This window comes from Danio rerio, chromosome 1 (assembly GCF_049306965.1).
Source record: "Danio rerio strain Tuebingen ecotype United States chromosome 1, GRCz12tu, whole genome shotgun sequence".
NCBI classification, from domain to species: Eukaryota; Metazoa; Chordata; class Actinopteri; order Cypriniformes; family Danionidae; genus Danio; species Danio rerio.
Window position 1 is genome coordinate 11,346,495 of NC_133176.1, and position 23,595 is coordinate 11,370,089.

The 23,595-nt window shown below is 36.0% G+C and overlaps 2 protein-coding genes across 3 annotated transcripts; both read left to right on the plus strand.

Moving 5' to 3' along the window:
* The first annotated feature begins 5,072 nt into the window (after positions 1-5,072).
* Positions 5,073-10,861, plus strand: percc1 (proline and glutamate rich with coiled coil 1). The gene is made up of 2 exons (XM_021475949.3): positions 5,073-5,370; positions 8,411-10,861. Exons 1-2 carry the CDS (start codon positions 5,343-5,345, stop codon positions 9,160-9,162), a joined length of 780 nt encoding a protein of 259 aa, XP_021331624.1. The 5' UTR covers positions 5,073-5,342; the 3' UTR covers positions 9,163-10,861.
* On the plus strand, positions 10,842-23,212 carry pdia2 (protein disulfide isomerase family A, member 2). Of its 2 annotated transcripts, XM_073925680.1 has the most exons (12): positions 10,842-10,967; positions 12,847-13,216; positions 16,765-16,971; positions 17,064-17,197; positions 18,090-18,227; positions 19,499-19,615; positions 19,753-19,878; positions 19,968-20,165; positions 20,248-20,368; positions 20,769-20,950; positions 22,741-22,878; positions 23,010-23,212. In XM_073925680.1, exons 2-12 carry the CDS (start codon positions 12,976-12,978, stop codon positions 23,073-23,075), a joined length of 1,668 nt encoding a protein of 555 aa, XP_073781781.1. In that variant the 5' UTR covers positions 10,842-10,967; positions 12,847-12,975; the 3' UTR covers positions 23,076-23,212. The 2 variants fall into 2 exon arrangements, with proteins under 2 accessions (XP_073781781.1, NP_001307463.1); NM_001320534.1 differs by lacking the exon at positions 10,842-10,967 and having other exon boundaries at positions 12,928-13,216; positions 23,010-23,208.
* Positions 23,213-23,595: the final 383 nt, after the last annotated feature.

Genomic DNA, 23,595 nt, shown 5'->3' on the forward strand with positions numbered 1-23,595 from the left:
TAAACCACATTTTTAAATGTGTAAAATAATAATAAATGCGCAAAGATGTTTAACATACATTTCAGTCAATAGTGCAGCAGCTATCTATTTTTTCTGGAAGGTTTTTTTTTTGTTATCTGTTCCACCAGATAAAGAACACTGAGAAGTTATGGGAAATGCAACAGTGCTATCTGCTGGACAAATACGTTATGAGGAAAGGGCAAAGTCAAAGGGTTTATTTAAAAAGTAACATTCATTCATTCGTTTATTTTGTTTTAGGCTTAGCCTTCTTATTAAACTGGGGTAGCCACAGCAGAATGAACCGCCAACTTATCAAGTAAATGTTTTGCACAGCAGATGCCCTTCCAGCTCCAACCCATCACTGGAAAACATCCGTACACACTCATTCATACAGACAATCTAGCTTACCCAATTCACCTATACCACGTTTTTGGACTGTGGGGGAAACCGGAGCACCCGGAGGAAACCCCAAGAACTCCAGGGAGAACATGCAAACTTCACACGGAAACACAAACTGACCCAGCGAAGGCTCGAACCAGTGACCTTCTTGCTGTGAGACGAACGTGCTACCTACCGATCGCCAAACATTCTTTATATTAAATTTGGTTAACAACATAACTTCATACACACTCTTAAATGTAAAGGTTTGATGGCACTGCTGGCACCACAAACAACATTAAACATCCATGAAACATTTTCATTCCACAAAAAAGGGATTTACAGTGGAAAAAAATTCTATATGGAAATGTTCTTCACACTACACTGTTAAACCTTGAAAACAGCCAAATTTACCAAATGATATAAGTTCATTGTATCATTGAATTTACTGTATAAATAAAATAAGTTAATTGTATAAGTTAATGTCTATCACTCTCAGAAATAAAGGTATGCAAGCTGTCACTGGGGTGATGTCACTTCCTTTTCAAAAGGTACAAATTTGTACCTAAAAGGTCCATATTAATACCTCAAGGGTACATATTAGTAAAAAGTTCTAAAGTGTTCCTCTTAAAATTTGTAGGTACTAACATGCTTTTGAGGTACCAATATGGACCCTAAGATAATTAAGGTACCACCCCAGTGACAGATGGTGTAACATATGGCATTAAAAAAAAGTAATTTTCTCATTAAATTAAGTGGAACTTAAACGAAATGAGTTACAGCAAATTTCTAGATCCCATCATCCTTTGCTGTTTTTCAAAGGAGAATAAACGTTTACAGTGTGAAAAAAAAATATTTGAATAAATGTTCATTAATAGACTTTTAAGGATTAGCACTGTCGCTTTACAGCAAGAAAGTCGTTGGTTCGAGTCCTATCTGGTCCAGTTGGCATTTCTGTGTGGAGTTTGCATGTTCTCTCCATGTTCACTTGGGTTTGCTCTAGTTTCCCTCACAGTCCAAACACATGCATAAGTTGATTGAATATTGGCCTAGTGCATGAGTGTGCTTGTGAATGAGTGTGTATGGGTGTTTCTCAGTACTCGGTTGCAGTTAAAAGGGCATCCCCTGTGTAAAACATATGCTTGAATAGTTGGTGGTTCACTCCACTGTGGCGACCTTTGAAACGGAGACTAAGCCAAAGCAAAATAAATGAATAATAGGTTTTTAAGGGAATTAAAAAGGTTCTTCTGTGGCATCTCCCCTGTTTTTGTTCATCCTGACACCGTTATATTGAAGAGAGCAAATCCAAATGACAAAGAATAGAATGTGTCTCAATATAGTTGTCTTTAGTGCAATATAAAATGTTTAAAGTTATAGCTAACTGCATGTTTTTCATTTACATTTGTTGTATAAATTAACTCAGCGTTCATTAATTGAACAAATCATGATATTTCATGAAGTCATTCATACACAAACAACACAGTGATCTTCTTATAATAATGTAAAAAATATTAGCGTTTTTGCATCAGGTCTATATAATAGCAGCAGCAGCACCCTTGTAAATCTTGTCATGGCGTGTAATGTGCATGTGTGTGTGAGACGGATGGTTGAATCATTACTGCTGTGTGTGTGTCTGAGCTGAACCTGCTCCTGTTCTCTGACATCTGTTGGTCCAGATGCTGTGCTCTCACTGCTGCTCATTAGCCCTTCTATTGCTCTGCGTCCGGCTCATATTCACTCATGCTGAGCACACACACACACACACACTTTCTCTCTCTTTCTCTCTGACACAGACACAGTCACACACGCACATGCACTGAAAAAACGATATTTAAACTAAAACACTGAAAAAATCCTCAAAATGTACTTTAACATTGCAAAAGTTTACAATTTAATTTGCTCTAAATCAAAAATATTTGCTGTGATCAAGAAAAAAATTTAATATACACATAGTAAAAAATGTTGTTTAATATGGAGACCACTAATAATTAATTTTTACTTTTTTACAGTTTAAAAAAACATCTCTTTATCCTTACATTAAAGTAAAATTTTGCTTTGGATCAACCTAAAAAAGACAAATTTTCACTCATTTTCTTTTCGGCTTAGTCCCTTTATTAATCTTGAGTTGGCACAATGGAATGAACCACCAACTTATCCAACATATGTTTTACCTTATAGCTGCAACCCATCACTGGGAAACATCCATACACTCTCGTTCACAACGGACAATTTATCATCAGTCTTTGGACTTATAGGGGAAACCGGAGTACCCGGAGGACACGAACACAGGGAGAACATGCAAACTCCACACAGAAATGCCAGCTGATCCAGCCAAGGCTCGAACAAGCAACCCTCTTGCTGTGGGTCAATCGTGCTACTAACTGCGCCACCGTGACACCCATGACTCATTTTGTTACAGCTAAATTTATTTAATTTATTAATTTAAATTAAATTTAATATTAAGCAAAATATTTATTCTGTACAAGTAAAAACTTGCATCCACCGAAAGGTAAAATATATTGTTTGTTTTTATAGACAAATAAAAAAAAAATACATGTTTTAAATACAACAGCAACAAAAATACAATACTAATTTAATACAAAATAGTTTAGTTCAACTTACATACTTCATTCATTCATTTACTTTTCAGCTTAGTTCCTTTATTCATCACAGTGGAATGAACCGTCAACTTATCCAACATATGTTTTATGCAGCAGATGGCCTTCCAGCCGCAACCCATCAGTGGGAAACACCCATACAAACTCTTTCACGCTCAACTTGCATATTTATTTTGTAAAATAACTATTTTTAACTAAAAATACAAAGTAAAGTACTTTGGACAAAACTGCACTCAAAAATAAATATTTTTTTGCTGATTACTATTTATTTAAAATGAACTGAATCAACACAAATGTCAAAGTTTTGGGGGGAACAACTTAATTATTTTATGTTCAATCCACTGAAATGTGTAAAAGCATTCATTCATTCATTTTCCTTTGGCTCTTTATATAACAGGGGTCGCCACAGTGGAATGAACCGCCAACTTATCCTGCATATGTTTTACACAGCAGATGCTTTTACAGCTGCAACCCATGCTGGGATCCATACACACTCATTCACACACACACACACACACACGCGCACACACACACACACACACACACACACACACACACACACACACACACACACACACACACACACACACACACACACACACACACACACACACACGTTGCAACTCCGGCTCATTCTGAAAACGTATACCTCTATATACATTTCTGGAGACCGCCAAATATGTCCTGGGAGCTATGTTTTTTTTTAATTTATTTTTTTTTTTTTGAGAATCTACGAGAGGCACTGTGCACGCTGTGGGTGATGCTGATGCAATAACTCTGATTCTTCCTCCCACCTCAGATTTTCCCCCTGCCTCTGAACAAAGCATTTCTTTCAATCACACACGTTGTTTATTTTGAAGTCTGACATTTAACACATTTTCTAATGTTCCTTTTCTGTAAGTAGACAAACCTGAAAGACCTGTTTCCTTGTGACCATAAAGAAGTGAATTATGAAATGTTATTGGTTGTCTCTTTGTCTATTGCTAATGGAATAAATAGATCTCATATATTTTATATTTCATAATTTTTTATAAGTGTTATGATCTATTGGTTTAAGGCTGTTTACTCCAGTAGAAATTGACATAAATTGTAAAATTTGACTTCCAGTTTCATAATAACATTGATTAGTCTTTGTGACATTAACAAGCTTAAGGTCTTCTTGTAATTTTCAGCCTTTTTCTCTGCAGCTTTTTAAAATAGGCTGAATACAAAAACACAAACTCAAACAAATCAAAACTATTTGCCAATAATTGTGCATACAATTAATATAGCCTACACATGGCAGTAATTACTGCCTTGATTGAATTAAGCAATTGACATTTTATTTTCAATATCATTTGCAAGTTCCAACACACTTGTAGCACTTCTGTTTGAATTAGTCTGTATTACTCTCAGAAATAAAAAAAAAACATATTCATAATATAAAAAACATTATTTTGCCAATAATTTCTGCTGAATGACATTTGCTAAATAAAATGTTTGTATTTTTTTATTTCTTGTACATTTATATTTCTAAACATATATTAATAAATATGACAATAACCATAATTTATTTGCCGTCAATAACTGTGCATTTAATTAATAACAAAATACGTATATTTACACAGTCAATATTTGAAATAGAAAGTTGAAAGTTGTCCAAAAACTGTTGAATACCCATTCTTGACTTGGGACAATTTTAAAAAACCTTTTTTAACCACTTCAAATGTTGACCAGTGTATTTAGGCTTTAATTTTAAGGTAAAAAAAATACCTTCCTTTCTTTCTTTGTGTTTGTTGACTAAATCAACATTATAAGTTCAAACACACCCATAGCACGTTTTTTCTGATTTAGTCAGCTTTCCTCAGAAAACAGCACTTTGTTTCTGAATGTGGTGCATATGCTAAATAAAATGTTTATAGCTACATGATTTAAAAGGTCAAACACTAACATCATAATGAATGAGCTTCATTAGACTTGCTTGCCTTTTTAATGGGGTTTTATAAGGGGCCTCATTCAAAAGTCAAAACGGCGTAAGATGCGATTTCACGCCTTTTTAGCTTCACCCTTAAGTGTCCCCAGTCCGCGATAACAGCTGTGTGTCAGCCGGTGTGTCCGTGTGCGCAGAGCGGCCGGACACTTGAGCGTCCCCCGGCAAACCCTGCGCTCAGCGGCCACAGAGCGCGCCAGTTTCCGCTCGTCTCTCCGGTTGCTGGGCGCCAAAACAAACTCACGCTCTGTTTGAGCAGAACACAATTACAGACGCGAGGGTAAATATTTGCTCAGAAAACACAGATCCACACGAGCGGAGGCTATAAATGAGCAAACCGCTAATTATCCATAACGAGAAACGGACAGCACGACTTCATGAGCCACATCCATCCAGCAGTGCACGGTAAGAGACTCGACACTAAATTTTTTTCTTATAAATATAATTTTTGATACATTTATATATAATTTTTCCCAGAGATGGGTTGCGGATGGAAGGGCATCCGCTGCGTAAAAACTTGCTGGACAAGGTGGCGGTTCATTCCGCTGTGGCGACCTCGGATTAATAAAGGGACTATGCCGACAAGAAAATGAATTAATGAATGAACATTCTTTCTTTTCTTTAAAACTAAAAAGAGTTGTTTATACCTATCTTACCACAACCAGGGGCGAATTTAGTGATTTTGTGGTCTTAAGCAATTCCAGCCATGGGCTCCTAAAGTTCTAAAATGCACCTTTTGTACTTTTGTTTTTCATTATTATTATTTTGCTTTTATATCATTCCATCTCCTTTTCTACATTTTATCTTAATGCAAAATAATAATAACAACATGTAAAGCACCTTGTAAAACTTTGGAAACGATTTGTTTTCTTAATGAATTCACAACTAAAAATAATAAATACCTATTTCGTTTTTAATACTAAATCTTTACTGATTCCACTGCTGGACTGATCCATGATTGAAGGTGTGGGACACATTTGTACAGATGTAATAATTAAATTAAAAAAATTAACATTTTTTAGACCCTCATCATACAAAATATGATAGAAAACAATGTTGTATATAATTCATAGTATTTTTATAGGTTTATTTAGGGGCCCTTAGATTTCCTGGGGCCCTAAGCTGCCCCTTACCTTGCTTATGGTTATAACACAACTTATTACAATGTCAAACAATTTTTAAAAAATGTTCTCAAATAGCCAATTGCCCAGTATAACATTAATATAATATAATATAATATAATATAATATAATATAATATAATATAATATAATATAATATAATATAATATAATATAATATAATATAATATAATATAATATCAGTTAATTCCACTGTCTATGCACAGAAGTACATCAAAACAAAATAGTTAAATAAATGTTTATTAAATAAATGCATGCATGCTTGCATATATATAAATGCATACAATTATTATTACATTTACAAAACAACTGAAGTTAAATTAAAATAAAATAAATTAAAACTTTTATTACTAAAATAATACAGAAATATAGCCTATAGTTTAAAGTCAAAGTCTGCACTATATGGTAACCCACATTTGACACGGCAGAAGCCTCTGTAAAATAATGCAAAATTACTCACTAATTCATTCCTCCCTGTGTCAATCTTGTGCAAAAGCACACAATAGCAATTTCAACACACTAATTTTCCTTGTCTGACATAAAATCATGCAGAATGCCTCTTCGCAATCAGTGTTAAGAGCTGCTTTGAGTTCTAGCAACTTGTTTTTACACTCAAAAAATTATGTTTGCTGCTTACTTATTTAAAACAAGCTGAATCGACAAAATTCTTGAGTTTTTTGGGAGGACAACTGAATTGATTTATGTTTAATCTACTTAAATTTGTTTAAAAAATTAGGTTAACTTAATTGATTCGAGTTGGGACAAAATGAAGAAATTGTGTGGAACCCAACATTTTTAACAGTGTAAATATAATGAAAGTTTTACAAATATTTGAGTGAAGTAAACTGATTTCTTTTAATTAATTTCACTATTCGGGTCTGACATTTTCTATGATCGATGGCAGCAAAAGTGTGATTAGGAATCTAAGTAATCTGGGTTTGATGAAGCCCTTGCCTCTGTAAATCCCCTGAATAACACAAAACTACTGACTAGATTATTTATCCCCATGTTTATCTTGTGCAAAAACACACACAATAACAATTTTAACACTTGTTTTCCTTGTCTGACACACACTCAAAAATATATATTTTTTACTTGTTTAAACTACTTAATTAAAATGAGCTGAAACAACACAATTTGTGATAATTAATTGGGATTCTGCACACAATTAATTAAAGTTCCACACAATTAATTCAAGTTGTCCCAACACAAATTTATTAAGTTAACTTACTTGTTTTTTTAAATGTAAGTGAATTGAACATAGAACAATTAAGTTGTCTCAAAAACAAACTCCAGAATTGTGTTGATTCAGCTCAATTTAAATAAGTAGGTTGAACAAGCTGCATGAGCAAGCAGAGACTCTTGGCAAAGAGTTGCTTTAAGTTCAAGAAATTTGTTTCTTTTTTTATAATATTTTATGTAACATTTATAAGATGTATAAGATGCCCCCCTGAATTATTAGCCCCCCCTGTTTATTTTCCCCAAATTTCTGTTTAACGAAGAGCAGATTTTTTCAACACATTTCTAAACATAATAGTTTCAATAACTCATCTCTAATAACTGATTTATTTTATCTTTGCTATATTGTCAGTAAATAATATTTTTCTATATATTTTTCAAGACACTTCTATACAGTTTAAAGTGAAATTTAAAGAATTAACTAGGGTAATTAGGTTAACTAGGCAGGTTAGGATAATTAGGCAAGTTGGTTGGTTCTGTAGACAGTCGAAAAAAGAATTAGCTTAAAGCGGCTAATAATTTTGACCTTAAAATGATTTTTAAAAAAATGAAAAGCTGCTTTTATTCAAGCTGAAATAAAACAAATAAAAGAAAAAATATTATCAGACATACTGTGAAAATTTCCTTGCTCTATTAAACCTCATCTGGGAAATATAAAAAAAAAAATTCAAAGGGGGGCTGATATTTCTGACTTCAACTGTATGTAGATTTAAGAATATAAGATAAATTTACAATTTACATATAAGATATTTAACAAAACAATAAATACCAATAAAGAGAAGATAAAATAATATAGAATAATTGACAATAACACCCCGCACACACCAATGTATACCAAATAAATTTATCAAATATACACACACACACACACACACACACACGTATGCTAAACATATAAACAAGAGATGTGAGGCCAACAAAAGGCCCTTAGTGTGCTTAGTGCATATTGGTGAATCAAATACACGAACAAAGCTTGAAGCAAAAAAGTACAATGAACTTTACAATGAAAAATTCAAGTGTAGTGAACTCATTTCTTTTAATTAATGTCACTGTTTTGGTTTGACAGTTTACAGGATGGCAGCAGGTGTGATCAGAAATCTAAGTAATCTGGGTTTGGCGAAGCCCTTCCCTCCCTGCTTCTTTCTGGCTGAGGATGAAGAGGAGACTGAGGAAGAGTATGAAGAGGACCTGAGAGAGGACAGTCTGGAGGATGATGATGATGATGAAGGAGGAGCCAATCATGATGAAGAATCCCAGAGTTTTGATTCCTCCTCAAATAACAGTGAAACGACCACCCAGCTCCTGCGCTTCGCTGAGCTTATCAGTAGCGACGTCCAGCGATACTTCGGCCGGAGCACAGATCCCGACGCCTGTGACATTTACGCAGAGAGACCTTGTCCCAAAGTCAGCGGCCGCCAGCGCTACTATGCAGACTTCATAAAGGTGGCATCTTCAGGGCCGCCGGAGCAGCCGGAGCCACTGGGGCCCCTTGCGGAGCTCTTCCAGGAGGCTCAGAAGAAAGGCCGGGGGTTACCGATGAATCAGCGCCGCCTTCCTGTCAGCTTCTGGACGGAGCCTGTGGCACAGCAGCTCCATGGGTTAAGCGAAAACTGTAATTCAGACATGCAGGAGCCCTCGCTTGGCCTGATCCACAACACTGAGGGCTCCATTGGCATGTTCAGCACCGGCATGAGCAGCTCCAGCCTCTCCGGGACGCTCAGCAGCTCCAGCACTCCAGACTTCAGTGATTTACTTGCTCACTGGGCCACAGACAGAGACAATCCTGCTGAGTTCAGCTGCGACTACCAGATATCATAACCAATGCACAAAGAAGATCACATGCTTAAAGAGATTCACCCAAAAATGAACATTTACTCACTATTCACATACAATCAGTGGTTTCAAACCTTTATGAGTTTCTTTCTTTTGTTCAAGGCAAAAGAAGATTGTTTGAAGAAAGCTGAAAACCTGTAATTGACTGACTTCCATAGTACACTGTTAACAATTTCCTGTAGAATCTACAAGAACTTACTTGCAGCAGTTCACCAGTAACTTACTGCAAATCAATTACAGCCAAAATGCAAAAGCATTTACATCTTGCTGTATATATATTTTATGTAATGCAAGATAATGCAACTTTAAAATATAGTAACACACTGCATAACTGTCATACAGTAAAATACAGTTCATATTACAGTTAGATACTGTATCATTTACAAAAATCCTTAATAGGAAAAACAAATGCAAGTTAATAATTAGGCCACGGGATTGCAACATTTTTAAAATTTTCTTCTTTTGTGGTTAACAGAAAAAAGTTGTTCATAAAGCTTATGACAGAATTGAAATGTTTAAGTGAACTATCCCTGTAATTACCCTGCAGGTACAGGATGTCAACATTATGTCATATTGACGCTGTACACCAACATCGTGGGGATGTTGAATTTTGTTTGGAAATGAAAATCAGGTTGATGTCAGAACCCAATGTCAGGCCAACGACAATGTTCAACCTAAAATCAACATAAAATCAACCAACGTTGTGTGGACGTTACCACTTTGACGTCTATCAGACTTTGAATTTTGGTCACTTTCCAACACAACCTAAAATCAACCAAATATCAACGTAATTTGAGGTCATTATTGAATGTCACACTAACTTTGTCTTTAGACGCTGACTAGACATTGAATTGTGGTCACTTGGATTCATGAGTTAAATCTAACCTAATATTAACGTCTTATGATGTTGCGTGCCTGCTCGGTAGCTTTTTGTTCTGTTGTTATTATTAATAGTGCATGTCTGGTCAAATATTGAAACCACAAAACTGCAGAGAATGTTGTGACTTTTTATTATTTCAGTGGTTTTCAAATGTTGTATGCCAACCCTGTTTAACACAGCTACAATGTGATGTTTTTATAAAAATATATATTTTGCCCAAGAGAATCTGTATTTATTAATTTGTGTAAGAATACTGATAAGAATGTCATGCTCAGTTCTCAGATGTTTAAACTTTTATTGACAATGTACAACACAATCTTGTGGAAATCTCATCTCAAATCCATCTGATTTAGTGGCTAATTCGTATGAATTGGAATAATCTCATTCACTGTATAATTTGCTAATCTTCAATGATGATAGGAGTTAGGGTTAGGGGGCACACCTTTTTTCATTTTTATTTATTAATTTATTTTTGTAATTTTTTTGTACAACTGAAATTGTATAAATTTGCCAATTTTCTGCCAATTAGTAAAATAGTTAAGTTTCTTGGTAAGATCAACCTGAAATTTACCCAAAGACCAGATATAATGAACAATAACCAGGAGTCAGAGCTACAATAATAATAAACGCTGAAGTTACTGGAGCAGAAGCCATGCTTCAACACTCACAAGGTGTTTGTTGGCTGCTCTGCTTCTTTCTCAGAAGATCACCGATTCGTGTGTTATGCCTTAAGGTAGAATCTGGTTGGTTGGAACATAAACTTAGACAACATAAAATTCAAAGCATACCTTTCAAAGACTATTTAGGCGAAAAAGCAAAAATACGTCAAACATAACAGGTCCTGTCCACAGATGTGCAATTCAGCTTCAGTCTTCTAGTCTACCCCTAAGGAATGCTTATCTACTTCAAGGTTGTCTAGTTCTAGCAAGTATCTTATCCTTATGTCACATTACACACACTCTATGCGAGCAGGAGCTTACAGAGTACAATGAAATACAAAAACTAAAACAGAACCTATTTTCTAATATGCAGTTATATCAATGTTGCAGTGGTCACTCATCAACAGTCCAGTCTTCCGGGCTATTGCCAAAGTCTCTTTTAGGCATTCTTATTAAGGGCATTTATTTAGGGCATTCTGTTTAAATGGGGAAACATCAAATTTTCCAAAAATACTTGCCAAGCTTATGATTAAATTCCATATTACGAATAACCAAAAAAATAAACAACAACAGTCTATTTAGTTTAATTTCTAAATGTTAGTATCACACAAAATCTGCAGTAACTCATGTCTGGTCCAAGCCCCTCCCTTGGAAAATTGTCATTCTATGGCGATCGCTGATTGGTTCATGTACTAAAAGGCAGGCTTTATTGACCATATAGCGATCGCTGATTGGCTCCTGTACTAGAAGGCGGGGCTTCACTTGCCATATTGACAGTTATGCTTTTCCCCAAAAAAATACAAGTAACATGTCTTGTGTATTCAATAGTCTTTGACCCAGACAAAACCCACGCAAAGACAGGGAGAACATGCAAAATCCACACAGGAATGCCAACTGATCCAGTCGAGGCTTAAACCAGCGACCTTCTTGCTGTGAGGCGACAGCGATACCCACTGTGCCACCGTGCCACCTAGGAACTTAAAATGTAAAAACAAAATCTAACTCAAAATCTGAACTCAAAACATACAATGCTTACAGTCCTTTCAACAGAGAAGCATATTTCTGATCACAACCAAATACTCTGGAAAGCCATGCACTTGCGACATTCGCATTCATAACACTTGTTCGGTTGAACGGAAGAATGTTTAAAAACACAAAAAGATGACACATGGTCAACTGGTTTCAACATTTCCTTAAGATAACCAACACAATGTCTCAATGCCTTGTCATGCTAAGCAATACACTGTACACAATACAAACTAATCAGCCTGTCTGCATAAGTCAGGCTGAAGCACTGACAAATGCATTAAACATGATAAAGTGAGTACAGAATCCCTTTAATCAATGCAGTGAGTGTGTTTGCATGTGCAAGAAAAAAACTAGTTCTATATTTTATAATGTGTGCGAGTTACGCATGTGTGTATTTGGTCTTTTATGGAGTGAGTGCTTACGTGTATGATCAGGAGGAGCTCACTAGTGAACGTGGCACATGAGCAGATATGAACACGTGGTTTGGTCACTGCTAATTCACACACTGGCAGTCAGAATGCAAAGTCCCCATACTGCTCGTTTTGTCAGTTGTTGTTTTGCGGATAAGTTGGTGGTTCATTCCGCTGTGGCGACCCCAGATTAATAAACGGAATTAAGCCGAAAAGAAAACGAATGAAATATATTGAAACATAAGCAAAATATAGGAACAAAAAAAAAAAAGACAGCTATTTTAATATATATCAGTGTCAACTTCTTAATTTGTATGTTTAGAGGCAGTGATGTCATGCTTAAACTGTAGAGTTGATTTTGCAACATGAAAAAAATGGACAGCGCAGAGAACAACATCCCATAATGCAATTCACAACTGTAAATAAACACAAAACACGGAAACTTTTAATGAACAGATATTTTTTTACAGTGTACTTCTTTTACTGTAATGTTTGCATATAGGCTATTAGCAAAAATGTATAAAATTAATATACTAAAAACCTTTTCATCCTAAAGTGAATCTAAGCAGTAAGGTGAAGCCCTCACAAGCAAGAATTTTTTCAAGATGCTAAACGACACAAATTTAAGAAACGGAATAATAATAATTTGCCTGTAATCTGCAGCTCATTTTCCTCTCTCCAACGGTCTCAGACCAGTAGATTTGCACCACGCAGCTTTCGAATGATTCGTCAGCGTCAGTGTTTCTCTTATCAGCAGCACAAGAGCAGACAGCAGCCTTTTACAGCTCACTTCAGCAACATCCTCCTCAACTGATCCACCATGAGGTTTCTACACATCCTGGCTCTCGGCCTCCTCGTCTGCGGCCTGTGTGCGAGAGCTGATGAGGAAAACACAGAGGAGAAATCTGAGGAGAAAGTTGAGGACAACTCTGAAGAAGACACAGAGCCAGAGAAGCCAGAAAAGACAGACGAAATTACAGAAGACAAAGACGTTTTAATTCTTCACAGCGTCAACTTTGACAGAGCTCTCAGTGAGAACAAATACCTGCTGGTGGAGTTTTGTAAGTACTTGATAATGACTTTACAGTTAAAGTCAGAATTATTAGCCCTTTCCTCCTGAATATAGTTTAGCCAAACCAATTTTTGTTTAACAGAAAGAAGAATTTTTTAACACATTTCTAAACCTGGTTTGTTTTGTAGTCAAAACAAACTAAAAATTGGGGGAAAACGGGGGCTCCATTGCAAACGGGGGAAAAAATTGCTTAAGAGGGCTAATAATATTGTGTTAATGTTTAAAATGTTTACAATTGATTTTATTCTAGCCGAAATAAAACAAATAAGACTTTCTCCAGAAGAAAAAATATTATAGGAAATACTGTGAAAAATACTTTAATCTGTTAAACAGCATTTGGGAAATATTTTAAAAAAGAAAAGAAAAATTCACAGGGGGCCAATAATTTTGACTTCAACTGTACCTTGTTATTTGTACATTTATTTGTATTCCTTCCCAAAATTAACCATGGTTTTATTACAGCCCTGAAGTAAAAGTGTATTAACTTTTTAACCAGCCTATAAGCACAGATTTACACTGCTAAAATATTGTCAAGTATTGCAAATGGTTAAATTGTAGTTACCAAAAAGCTATGTTAATGAGCTTTTTTTTTTTTTTTGCTAAGTAAAACCATGGTTCATTTTAATAAGGCATGGTACGATTATTGTGCTTACAAAAGGTCAATCTGATCTTTAAAATAGGAAATACAGGGCCGTAAATGAAGAAATGGTTTAAATTAGTGTCAGTTTAGTTGCATATTTAGTAACCAAATGGCTACATTAATCAGTTTTATTGGTAGTAAAAACCATGGTTCATTTTCATAAGGGATAAATATGATTATTCTGCTTACAGATGGTTAATCCAGTCTTTAAAATAGAAATTACAGGGTCATGAATGAAGCAATGTTTTAAATGTAGCAGTAAAAAGTGCAGTTTAGTTGCATGCAAACTATTCTGTCCAAGGGCGAGTGGCACAAAAAAAGCTCAAGGATGTCTGACACATCGTCTGTTAGCAGCACACCTGCTAGTTTTCTCACACTTGAAATGGAGGCCAGTAATTCAAAAAGAATTTACAACAGTGTTATGTGTATTGAACTAATGCCACTGCAGCAAAATGGTAAAGCAGAAAGGTGATACATTTATGACTGTCACCAACATTACCAGAACCAAATTTTGCATCTATGCAAAATGCAACTAAACTGGCACGATGAAATAAGTATAGGTTCTATTCATCAAACTGTGTACTGTTGTAATAATTATATATATAAATATATGTTTTAATGTGTTGGATTACTTGAGCGAGTCAGGTAAGTTAAGGACATACCAAAACATTGGTAAAAAAAAAATGTCATTCAAAACAATAAAAAAATATTGGGTTAGTTCATATCATCCAAATTTGCATATTATTTATATTAATTGCATACAGTGTGTTTTTTTTTCTTTTAAAGCACATTTAAAACCTTTTTATCCTTTTTTAAAATGTAAAAAGTCTATTCAAATGAGTCCAACCTTGTCAACCTTATACTCATGTCCATCCTTACATCTGATAAAAATTGGAAACTGCATTAAAATTATTAAAACATAATTAAATGTCATTCTTTGTTACTGACTATGCTAAAAATTACAGTTTATTCATATTAAGCTCACGAAATTGCACTTTGGAATATGCAGTTGCTAAAACAAAAAACTATAAAAAATGCTGTGGTATTTCAGCCCAATCTCACGATCAATTCCTACAAATTCATAAGATTTCATACATTCATCCATTCATTTTCCTTTGATTTAGTCCCTTCGTTCTTCAGGGGTCGTCACAGCGCAATTAACCACCAACTTATCCAACATATGTTTTACACAGCGAATGCCCTTCCAGCTGCAACTCAGTACTGGGAAACACCCATGCACACTCATTCACACAATACTCTACGGACAATTTAGTTAATTTAATTAACCTTTACAGCATGTCTTTGAACTGTGGGGGAAGCACCCGGAAGAAACCCACATAAACACTGGGAGAACATGCAAACTCCACACAGAAGTGATAACTAATCCAGCCGGGACTCGAAACAGCGACCTTCTGGCTGTGGGGTGACAGTGCTAACTACTGAGCCACCATGTCGCCCTCATATGTTTTCATTCAAACAAAAATGTACAAATTTTGAAAAGAGGCGTGTCCATAAACCCCACCCCTAACCCATCATTGGAGGATCAGTAAATTGTAAAATGTATTAATGAGTTCAAACAAATTCATATGAATTAACCACTAAATCAAAACTTATAAGTTGCTTGATTGTGTAGGTTAACTCAAATTGGGTCAAATACAGACAAACCCAAACTTTGGGTCAAATTCAGGCCTGTGAATTTAATACAAAAAAAAAAAAAAAAAAACAGTGCAAGGTTTTGCCGATATTTTAACCAAAATTAAGTTAAAAATAACACATTTTTTGAAAATGTATTATGACCTCAAAAACTTGTTAGTTTTATGCCAGGTAGCAAAGAATTCTGGCCCAGATTTGGCATAAATCTGGCACAGCAGGCATTCATCCGGCAATGTCATACAGCATGTGGGCCAAACATGGCCCTGGTTTGGCAGAGGTGGCATCTATCTTGACCCACATTTAAAATACATTTTTATTATTTTCAAATAAAGATAAAAAAATTCTGCCAATCAGGTCCCTTTGAGAAAAAGCATGCCCATAGCACACCTAAAGCACAATATTTCATTGGTTTATCAATTTTTATTGCATTAGTGACACACTAACATATCTGGCCCAGTTCAGGCTCAGTAATGGCTAATCAACTTGGCTGAGACTTGACCCAGATATGGTCCATGTTTGTGTCTTGTCTGGAAGCCAGACTTGGTTGAGTTTTGATTCATGTACTGTGATTCACTACAGCATGTGGGCCAAAAAAAAAATGAAAAATGCATCATCTGAAGTACGACTGGCCAAAGTAGACGCGATAGAAGAGAAAGAGCTTGCCTCAGAGTTCAGTGTGGACAGTTTTCCCAAAAAATGGTTTGGCAGAGGTGGCATCATCTTTAGGGTGGCACAGAATACTTGGGCCTGATGTAAAATGTAGTATTTGGCCCAGATGTTAATAATTGATTTGTGGGCCATGTAAGTTTGGCCTATCTTGACCCACATTTAAAATACATTTTTATTATTTTCAAATAAAGATAAAAAAATTCTGCCAATCAGGTCCCTTTGAGAAAAAGCATGCCCATAGCACGCCTAAAGCACAATATTTCATTGGTTTATCAATTTTTATTGCATTAGTGACACACTAACATATCTGGCCCAGTTCAGGCTCAGTAATGGCTAATCAACTTGGCTGAGACTTGACCCAGATATGGTCCATGTTTGTGTCTTGTCTGGAAGCCAGACTTGGTTGAGTTTTGATTCATGTACTGTGATTCACTACAGCATGTGGGCCAAAAAGCTAATTGTGTGGGCCAGAGATTTTTTGCTATGAGGGATATATCCTAGATCTTTGTCTGTTAGCCTTTAATACACATGAAATGTTTTTCTGAACATTGCACTTTTCTTTTAACCCTAAAAAGATGCTCCATGGTGTGGACACTGTCGCAGTCTGGAGCCCATTTATGCTGAAGTGGCTGGACAGCTGAAAAATGCATCATCTGAAGTACGACTGGCCAAAGTAGACGCGATAGAAGAGAAAGAGCTTGCCTCAGAGTTCAGTGTGGACAGTTTTCCCACTCTCAAATTCTTCAAAGAAGGAAACAGACAAAATGCCACTACTTTCTTTGGTAAAGTGTCTATTTGTGTGATGCTGTCGAATGTGTGGTGTCCCTTTAATAAAGTGATACAATCTATAGGCTTAATTCTTTGATTTGAACAGGAAAGCGAACTCTGAAAGGGATCAAAAGGTGGCTGGAGAAGCACACAGCGCCCAGCGCTACTGTCCTCAATGATGTGAAGAGCGCAGAGGCTCTGCTGGAGGCCAATGAAGTGCTTGTGGTCGGATTCTTCAAGGTAAATCATATGTATTTGCATGAAGTAACTAACGTTAAAGAGTCAACACTGCCTTGTTCTAATATATAGCATGCAATAAAAAAAATAAAATAATGACAAACTATTTCAGATTCACTAATTGTTGCAAAATAATTTTTTCCATCCACTCAGAATTAGTCATTGAAAAACTAATGGTTTATAGTCTGAATAGCACATAAGTCTATGCTACAGTCACAGAAACAAATAAGTATACAGAATCTGTCACTGTACACTAAAATGTACACTTTTGCAATTATTAGGTACCAATATGTAAGCTTTAGGTACTAGTATGTCAGCAGGAAATCAAAATTGCAGTGTTTATTTTGCTAGCGAACATTGTTAGCCTTTTGTTTATTCCACTGAAATAAAAGTGTTGGTTTTTGGTAATGTTCAATCAAAATCTAACCGTTTGTTTCCACTGTTTAATGGCAGTCAGTCTATGATGATGTCACTTTGATGTCTTGGGCAAAATATGCTTAGCCACGCCCCTTCAATCGTTAGTTTGATGCAAGTAAAACCCACCTATTAATATTCATAATATTTCAGTTGAAAATACTTTATCATATTGAATTAAAAGTGTGCAATGTCCAATTCAAGCAATCTGGATCTTTTTGTACAAATATGTACCTCTGAATCTGAGAGTGATCAAAATACAGTAGCTTAAATCACCTTTTGAAAGTAACTTCACAAGTCAAATGAAAATTGTATCAGTTGCATCATTAAGCCAGTAGGTGGCGACAAGTAGCTACATTAAAAATGCATAATGAATCTTACCCGATCGATTCAAGAATCAATTTAGAATTTCTCTCAAATCTCAACTGATCCAGAATCATGCAGTAGTTGAGTTCAATTTAATTATCTCCCTCTGCCCCAGGATTTGGAAGGAGAAAAGGCGAAGACATTCTATGATGTAACTTTAATTGCAGTGGACGTTAACTTTGGCATCACAAGCGACCCAGAGCTCTTCAAGAAGTATGAAGTGAAGACTGATTCGCTGGTGCTCTTCAAAAAGGTAACTCAAAGCTTCATTTTAACTGTATTAATCATATTTCATTTTTAACCTTAAAGGAATAATACACCAAAATATGAAATTCACTTGTCACAAACAGTGCCTTGTGAAGTGCCTTTTCTCTATTCAACACAAAAGAAGATATTTTGAGGAATGCTGAAAACCAGCAACTAATGGCATCCATAGTGAAAAGTTTGAGGAAACATAACTATTTTGATTTTAGTAACTAGTTTAGAGGCTAGTTCATATGTATTCAGTCGTGTGAAAATGTATGATTTAAAAAAAAAATGTGTGGCACCAAACCCGACCCCTAACCCCAACCGTCATTAGGGGATGAGCAAATCATACTAAATTGTATGAATCATATAAATTCATGCGAATTAGCCACTCAATTAAAAGGCTATGAATTAACATGAGATAACGTTTTTAAAGTCAGTGGCTACCATTTGCAACATTTTTCAAAATGTCATCTGTTTTTGATGAACTGATGTTCATCAAAAAAAAAAAAAGCTCTGGAAAAACATGAGCCCCTTTTAAAATTATTGGGCTCCATATTTGTACTATGATCAACATAGGCTAATCCTGGAAATGTAGCCCTATATCGGTTTCTGGAGATCGCGGATTATGTAACCAGGACTACATATGGCTGCATTTCATCTTTAAAATGAAGGCTATGGGGCGGTGGGCCGTCTCTTTTCGTACTTACCAGCTGACTGATTACCATATGGACGGCTTTATCGCTGTTACCAGTTTGTCGGGTGGCTCGACACTTACATTAGCAGACTTGAGAGGCAGAGAGGAAGTAAAAAGCAGGGGGCTTTTCTTTTTCTGCATAGCTTTTGAAAATACTGAGGTTGGGTTTAGGGAAGGGGGTGGACGGGTCAATCAATGCTTTTTGAAATGCTATTGGTTGGGTTTAGGGAAGGAGGAGGGTGGGGGGATTGGTCGGTTGGTCAGTCAGAAAGTCAGTCAGTCGACAGCGGCCTCTGGTGGATTTACACAAGAAGAGCAGGCACAAATGGCACTAGCAAGAGCGTACACAGCGGCCTCTGGTGGATTCACAAAAACAAAAATTGCAAAAAACGTTGCTCCTGGGATTTATTTGGCGCTTTCCAGAAATGTATATAGCAGTATAGGTTGACTGAAAGTTGACTGAGAAACATACAGTAGGTTTCTTCACAAACCAAACATTTCTTCTAGAAACTTTCCTGTTTGCTCAACAATGTTTCCTTCACAATCCTATACTGCATGTCCTCCTTTTCTGTATGTCTTAGTTTGACGAAAGGCGGGCAGACATGCCACTCTCTGATGAAACCAAGCTGGACAAAGGAGAGATGATTTCATTCATCCATTCCAACAGTATGAGACTGGTCGTTCCATTCAACGAGGAGGTAACACAACAAAAATAAACTAACCAATAAACAGTCACCTGCTAAAACAATCTTACTTTAAAAATATGCATGCATAAAAAATGAGTTTGACAACCACTTCGTTAATAATCTTTTTTTAATTAACATTTATTTTGCAGAATGCCGAACAAATTTTCAACTCCAAGGTCCGTAAGCATTTGCTTCTATTTCTTAATACAACAGTGGATTCCCAGAATGCATTAGTAGAGGAGTTTAGAGAGGTTGCCAGTGAGTTTAAGGAGAAGGTAAGTTAAGTAACACATTGAAGCGAGTCATATTGGTAAAGCCCACTGGACAGTTCTCATGCTCACAGTCTGTATGTATATGTGTTTAGGTGATCTTCATCACAGTAGACGTTACGGCCGAAAAAGTAAATCACGTGCTGAAGTATTTCAGTATCTCGGAAGACGATGTTCCAACTATTCGTCTGATCAACACTGAGGATGTGGTCACATATGCAATGGATGGATCAACTATCAACAAAGACACACTGAGAACGTTTTGCCAGGGTGTTTTTGATGGTACCGTGAAGGTGCGTAATGCAGGAGTTTTGAAAAATACTGAAGAACTTTCTGAATCTGCCAACTAAATCTAATATCTGCACTCCAATCTAGCCCTATTTAAAGAGTCAAGAAATTCCAGAGGACTGGGACAAGAATCCGGTTAAAGTCCTTGTGGGGAAGAACTTCAATGAAGTGGCTTTTGATGAGTCTAAGAACGTCTTTGTGGAATTTTGTAAGATAACATTTTACCCATTCATCAAGTAAATAATGAATGCTACTTTTCTAATTACCACAATTAATATTTTATAGTTACAAATTATCACAATCACAATTATTTGGATTAATCTCTATCATTTGGTTGCTTGAGTAATTATGCATTCTCTCACATCATATTACACGCATAAGAGTGATGGGCCGATGATAAAGAAATTTTTCTTTCACAGAGGTAATCTGTCATCAAACTATGATGTCAAACTGAGACAAAATGTAAAACAAACCAGTTTTGCAGCTCACCTTCCATAAATAGCAGATGTTTTGAGTGACTTGCAGACATTTTAATTAGTGAACTCCTTACAGCAATAGATGAAAACAAATTTGTCTTCACACACTTTTAACATTTATGTTTCTCACAGATGCTCCATGGTGTGGTCACTGTCAACAACTTGCTCCTGTGTGGGATGAGCTAGGCGAGAAGTACAAAGACCAAGAGAATATAATCATTGCCAAAATGGACGCCACAGAAAATGATGTGGAAGATCTGACAATACAGGGATTTCCCACAATTAAATACTTTCCTGCTGGGACCGAAAAAAAGGTTTGCAATAACACACTTAGCCTAACCTAAACTTAATCCAAACCCACATACAAATACAAAGACACAGGTATCTTTAAGGTGACTTCTCATAGACGTATTGATTTTTATACTGTTCAAACTGTATCTACCCCCCTACCCCAACCCTAGCCCTAAACCTTATCCTCAGAAAAACAATCTCTATTTTTTTCATTTTCAAAATTCATTCTGTGTGATTTATGATTCATTTTCCTCATGGGGACCAAAATAATAAATATATTCCACACAAGGCAAAAATATGCTGGTATTGCTATACTTGTAGGGACATTTATTTAGAATACAACATACAAACACACACACAAGGTACACAAAAACACATACACAATATTAAATTTATAAATGTATGTTGCAACCCAGGCTCATTATGAGTACGTACCCCTGTATACATTTCTAGAGAGCGCAAAATACATCCCAGGAGGTACATTTTTTGCAGAGTCCATCAGAGACTGCTGTGTATGCTTTTTGACAAGTCCACTGAGCCATGGGGCAAACTGGTTACAGTATAGGGGCGTATTCACTCTATGCTATCCAAACCGTGCCCAGGCCCGTTTCCCAGATCGTTTGAGAAGTGGGAGTGCTCTAAATCGGGCCCAGGCACGGTTTACTTGGCTGGCCCTGGCCCGGTTGGAAGAGGTGTGCCTGAGCGTGGTTCACTTGGGCTTTGGCGCGGTACACTTGTAGTGTGAGTGCAAAACGTGCCCGAACTGAAAGCGAGACGTGACTTTTACAGGACTGCAAGCGTGCTTTGACCCGGTTCAAGGCAACTGTACATAGTGTGAGTACGCTCTAAAAAGCTGTCCAAATGGAGGTAAGCAGTCAGCTGGTGTGCGTGAAAAGGAATGGCATCATACCGCCCTGTAGCATTAGTTTTAAAGGTGCTGTATGTAAGTTTCTGACTCTTACTAAATATAAAAATACCATAATAAGTTTGCAGATATTTCAGAAACATGATAAGTGAACATACTTGCTGAAAAACAACGCTAAAGTGAAATATTCTGCTTTGAAAATACGAGTTACGTGCCGGAACGTCTGTCTTTGTTTTAGTTCTTTTAACCCGCCCAATGCCAGTTTAGCTGATTATATTTCAGCACACAGGTTGCCTTGGTGGAACACATCGTATTTGATTCATTCAGTCAGTCAGGAAAGCTCTCAAAGCATGTGTCCCTGACTGATATGCGACCTCCGGTGGACGGTAGCAGCCTCCAAAATGAGACTCAGATTCAGAGTTCCACATTGGGTGGTAATTAATTAGTAAATAATATAAATATTATGAACTTAAACATTAGGTGTGCAGGTTACATTGTAACTCTGTGTCCTAACAATACGCTACATGATGAGATTTGCAGTAATAAGCAGTTTGGCTTTTTGCACCAGAAATTTAAATACAGCCATTCAGAAGCACAGAATAGTGCACTTACTGCACTTCAACAGAAGGGTAAGACTTATAATCTAATTAATACATATTAAACCCCTTTAGCTTTATGAAATGTACATGCTGAATCAATGATATGTAATGTCATCAATCTGGCAACCTGCACTCGCGTGTGTTTTAACCAGGCGTGCAATACTTAGTTCAACCACTGGGTGTCAAACTTACATAATGCAACTTTAAAGACGAAATGCAGCCCTATGAGCCTCTGACTACATAATTCACAATCGGCAGAAATGTATATAGGGGTACACATTCACAATGAGCCAGTGTTGGTATTTTAGGTAGGTTTAGGTTTCGAAATAATGATTTTTTTTTAAAACAGATTGTTGACTATGATGGAAATAGAGATTTGGAGACTTTCTCAAAGTTCCTGGATAATGGAGGAGTTTTACCAAAAGAAGAGAGTAAAGAAGATGAAGATGATGATGATGACGACAATGATGATGATGATGAAGATAAGGTCAGTCAAAAGCCAACCGGTCAAAAGCCAGTTATTCACTTGATTATTTAGCCTCTTATTAGTAATTAACTACTTATTAATATTTATTGAGTTGATTAAATCAGCTTTTGTGTTTCTTTCTAATTTTTTAGCCAACAGACGAATCAAAAGAAGAGTCACCAAAAGCCACCAATGAAACCGACAAGGATGAGCTGTAAAAACAAGGCTTAAATCAAGCGATCAATGTGATGTTTTTATGCAACATGAGCAAGATTGATGTCATTTTCTCTGCACTAGACAATTTGTATAAACTACAAACCTGACAAAATATAATAAAAAAACACAAGTTTATTTATATCTCTGGTGCATTGCTTTAATGACATGTTAAACATTAGTGATGACTAATTTGATTGATAAAGTATAAACAGCTCAATCATTTTGAGCTATTTTGCAAATAATATTTTCAATTATGCACACATTCGCTCTTATTTGTATGTCTAACAGGAAGATTTTTAAATGTCCTCATATTCAGTTGGGAATTGCATTTATCACATAGCTTATGCCATATTTTAGTTGTTTTTGATTACTGGATATTATTATTGTTATCTTTGTAATTTATAAAATGTTTTCTGTTTCACTGAAGTCATGATTAAGTCAAAACTGACACTATTTTGTTAGACCACATTGCTTTTCTTGAGGTGAACAATTATTCTGTGGAAGTTAATCCAAAAAAATGAA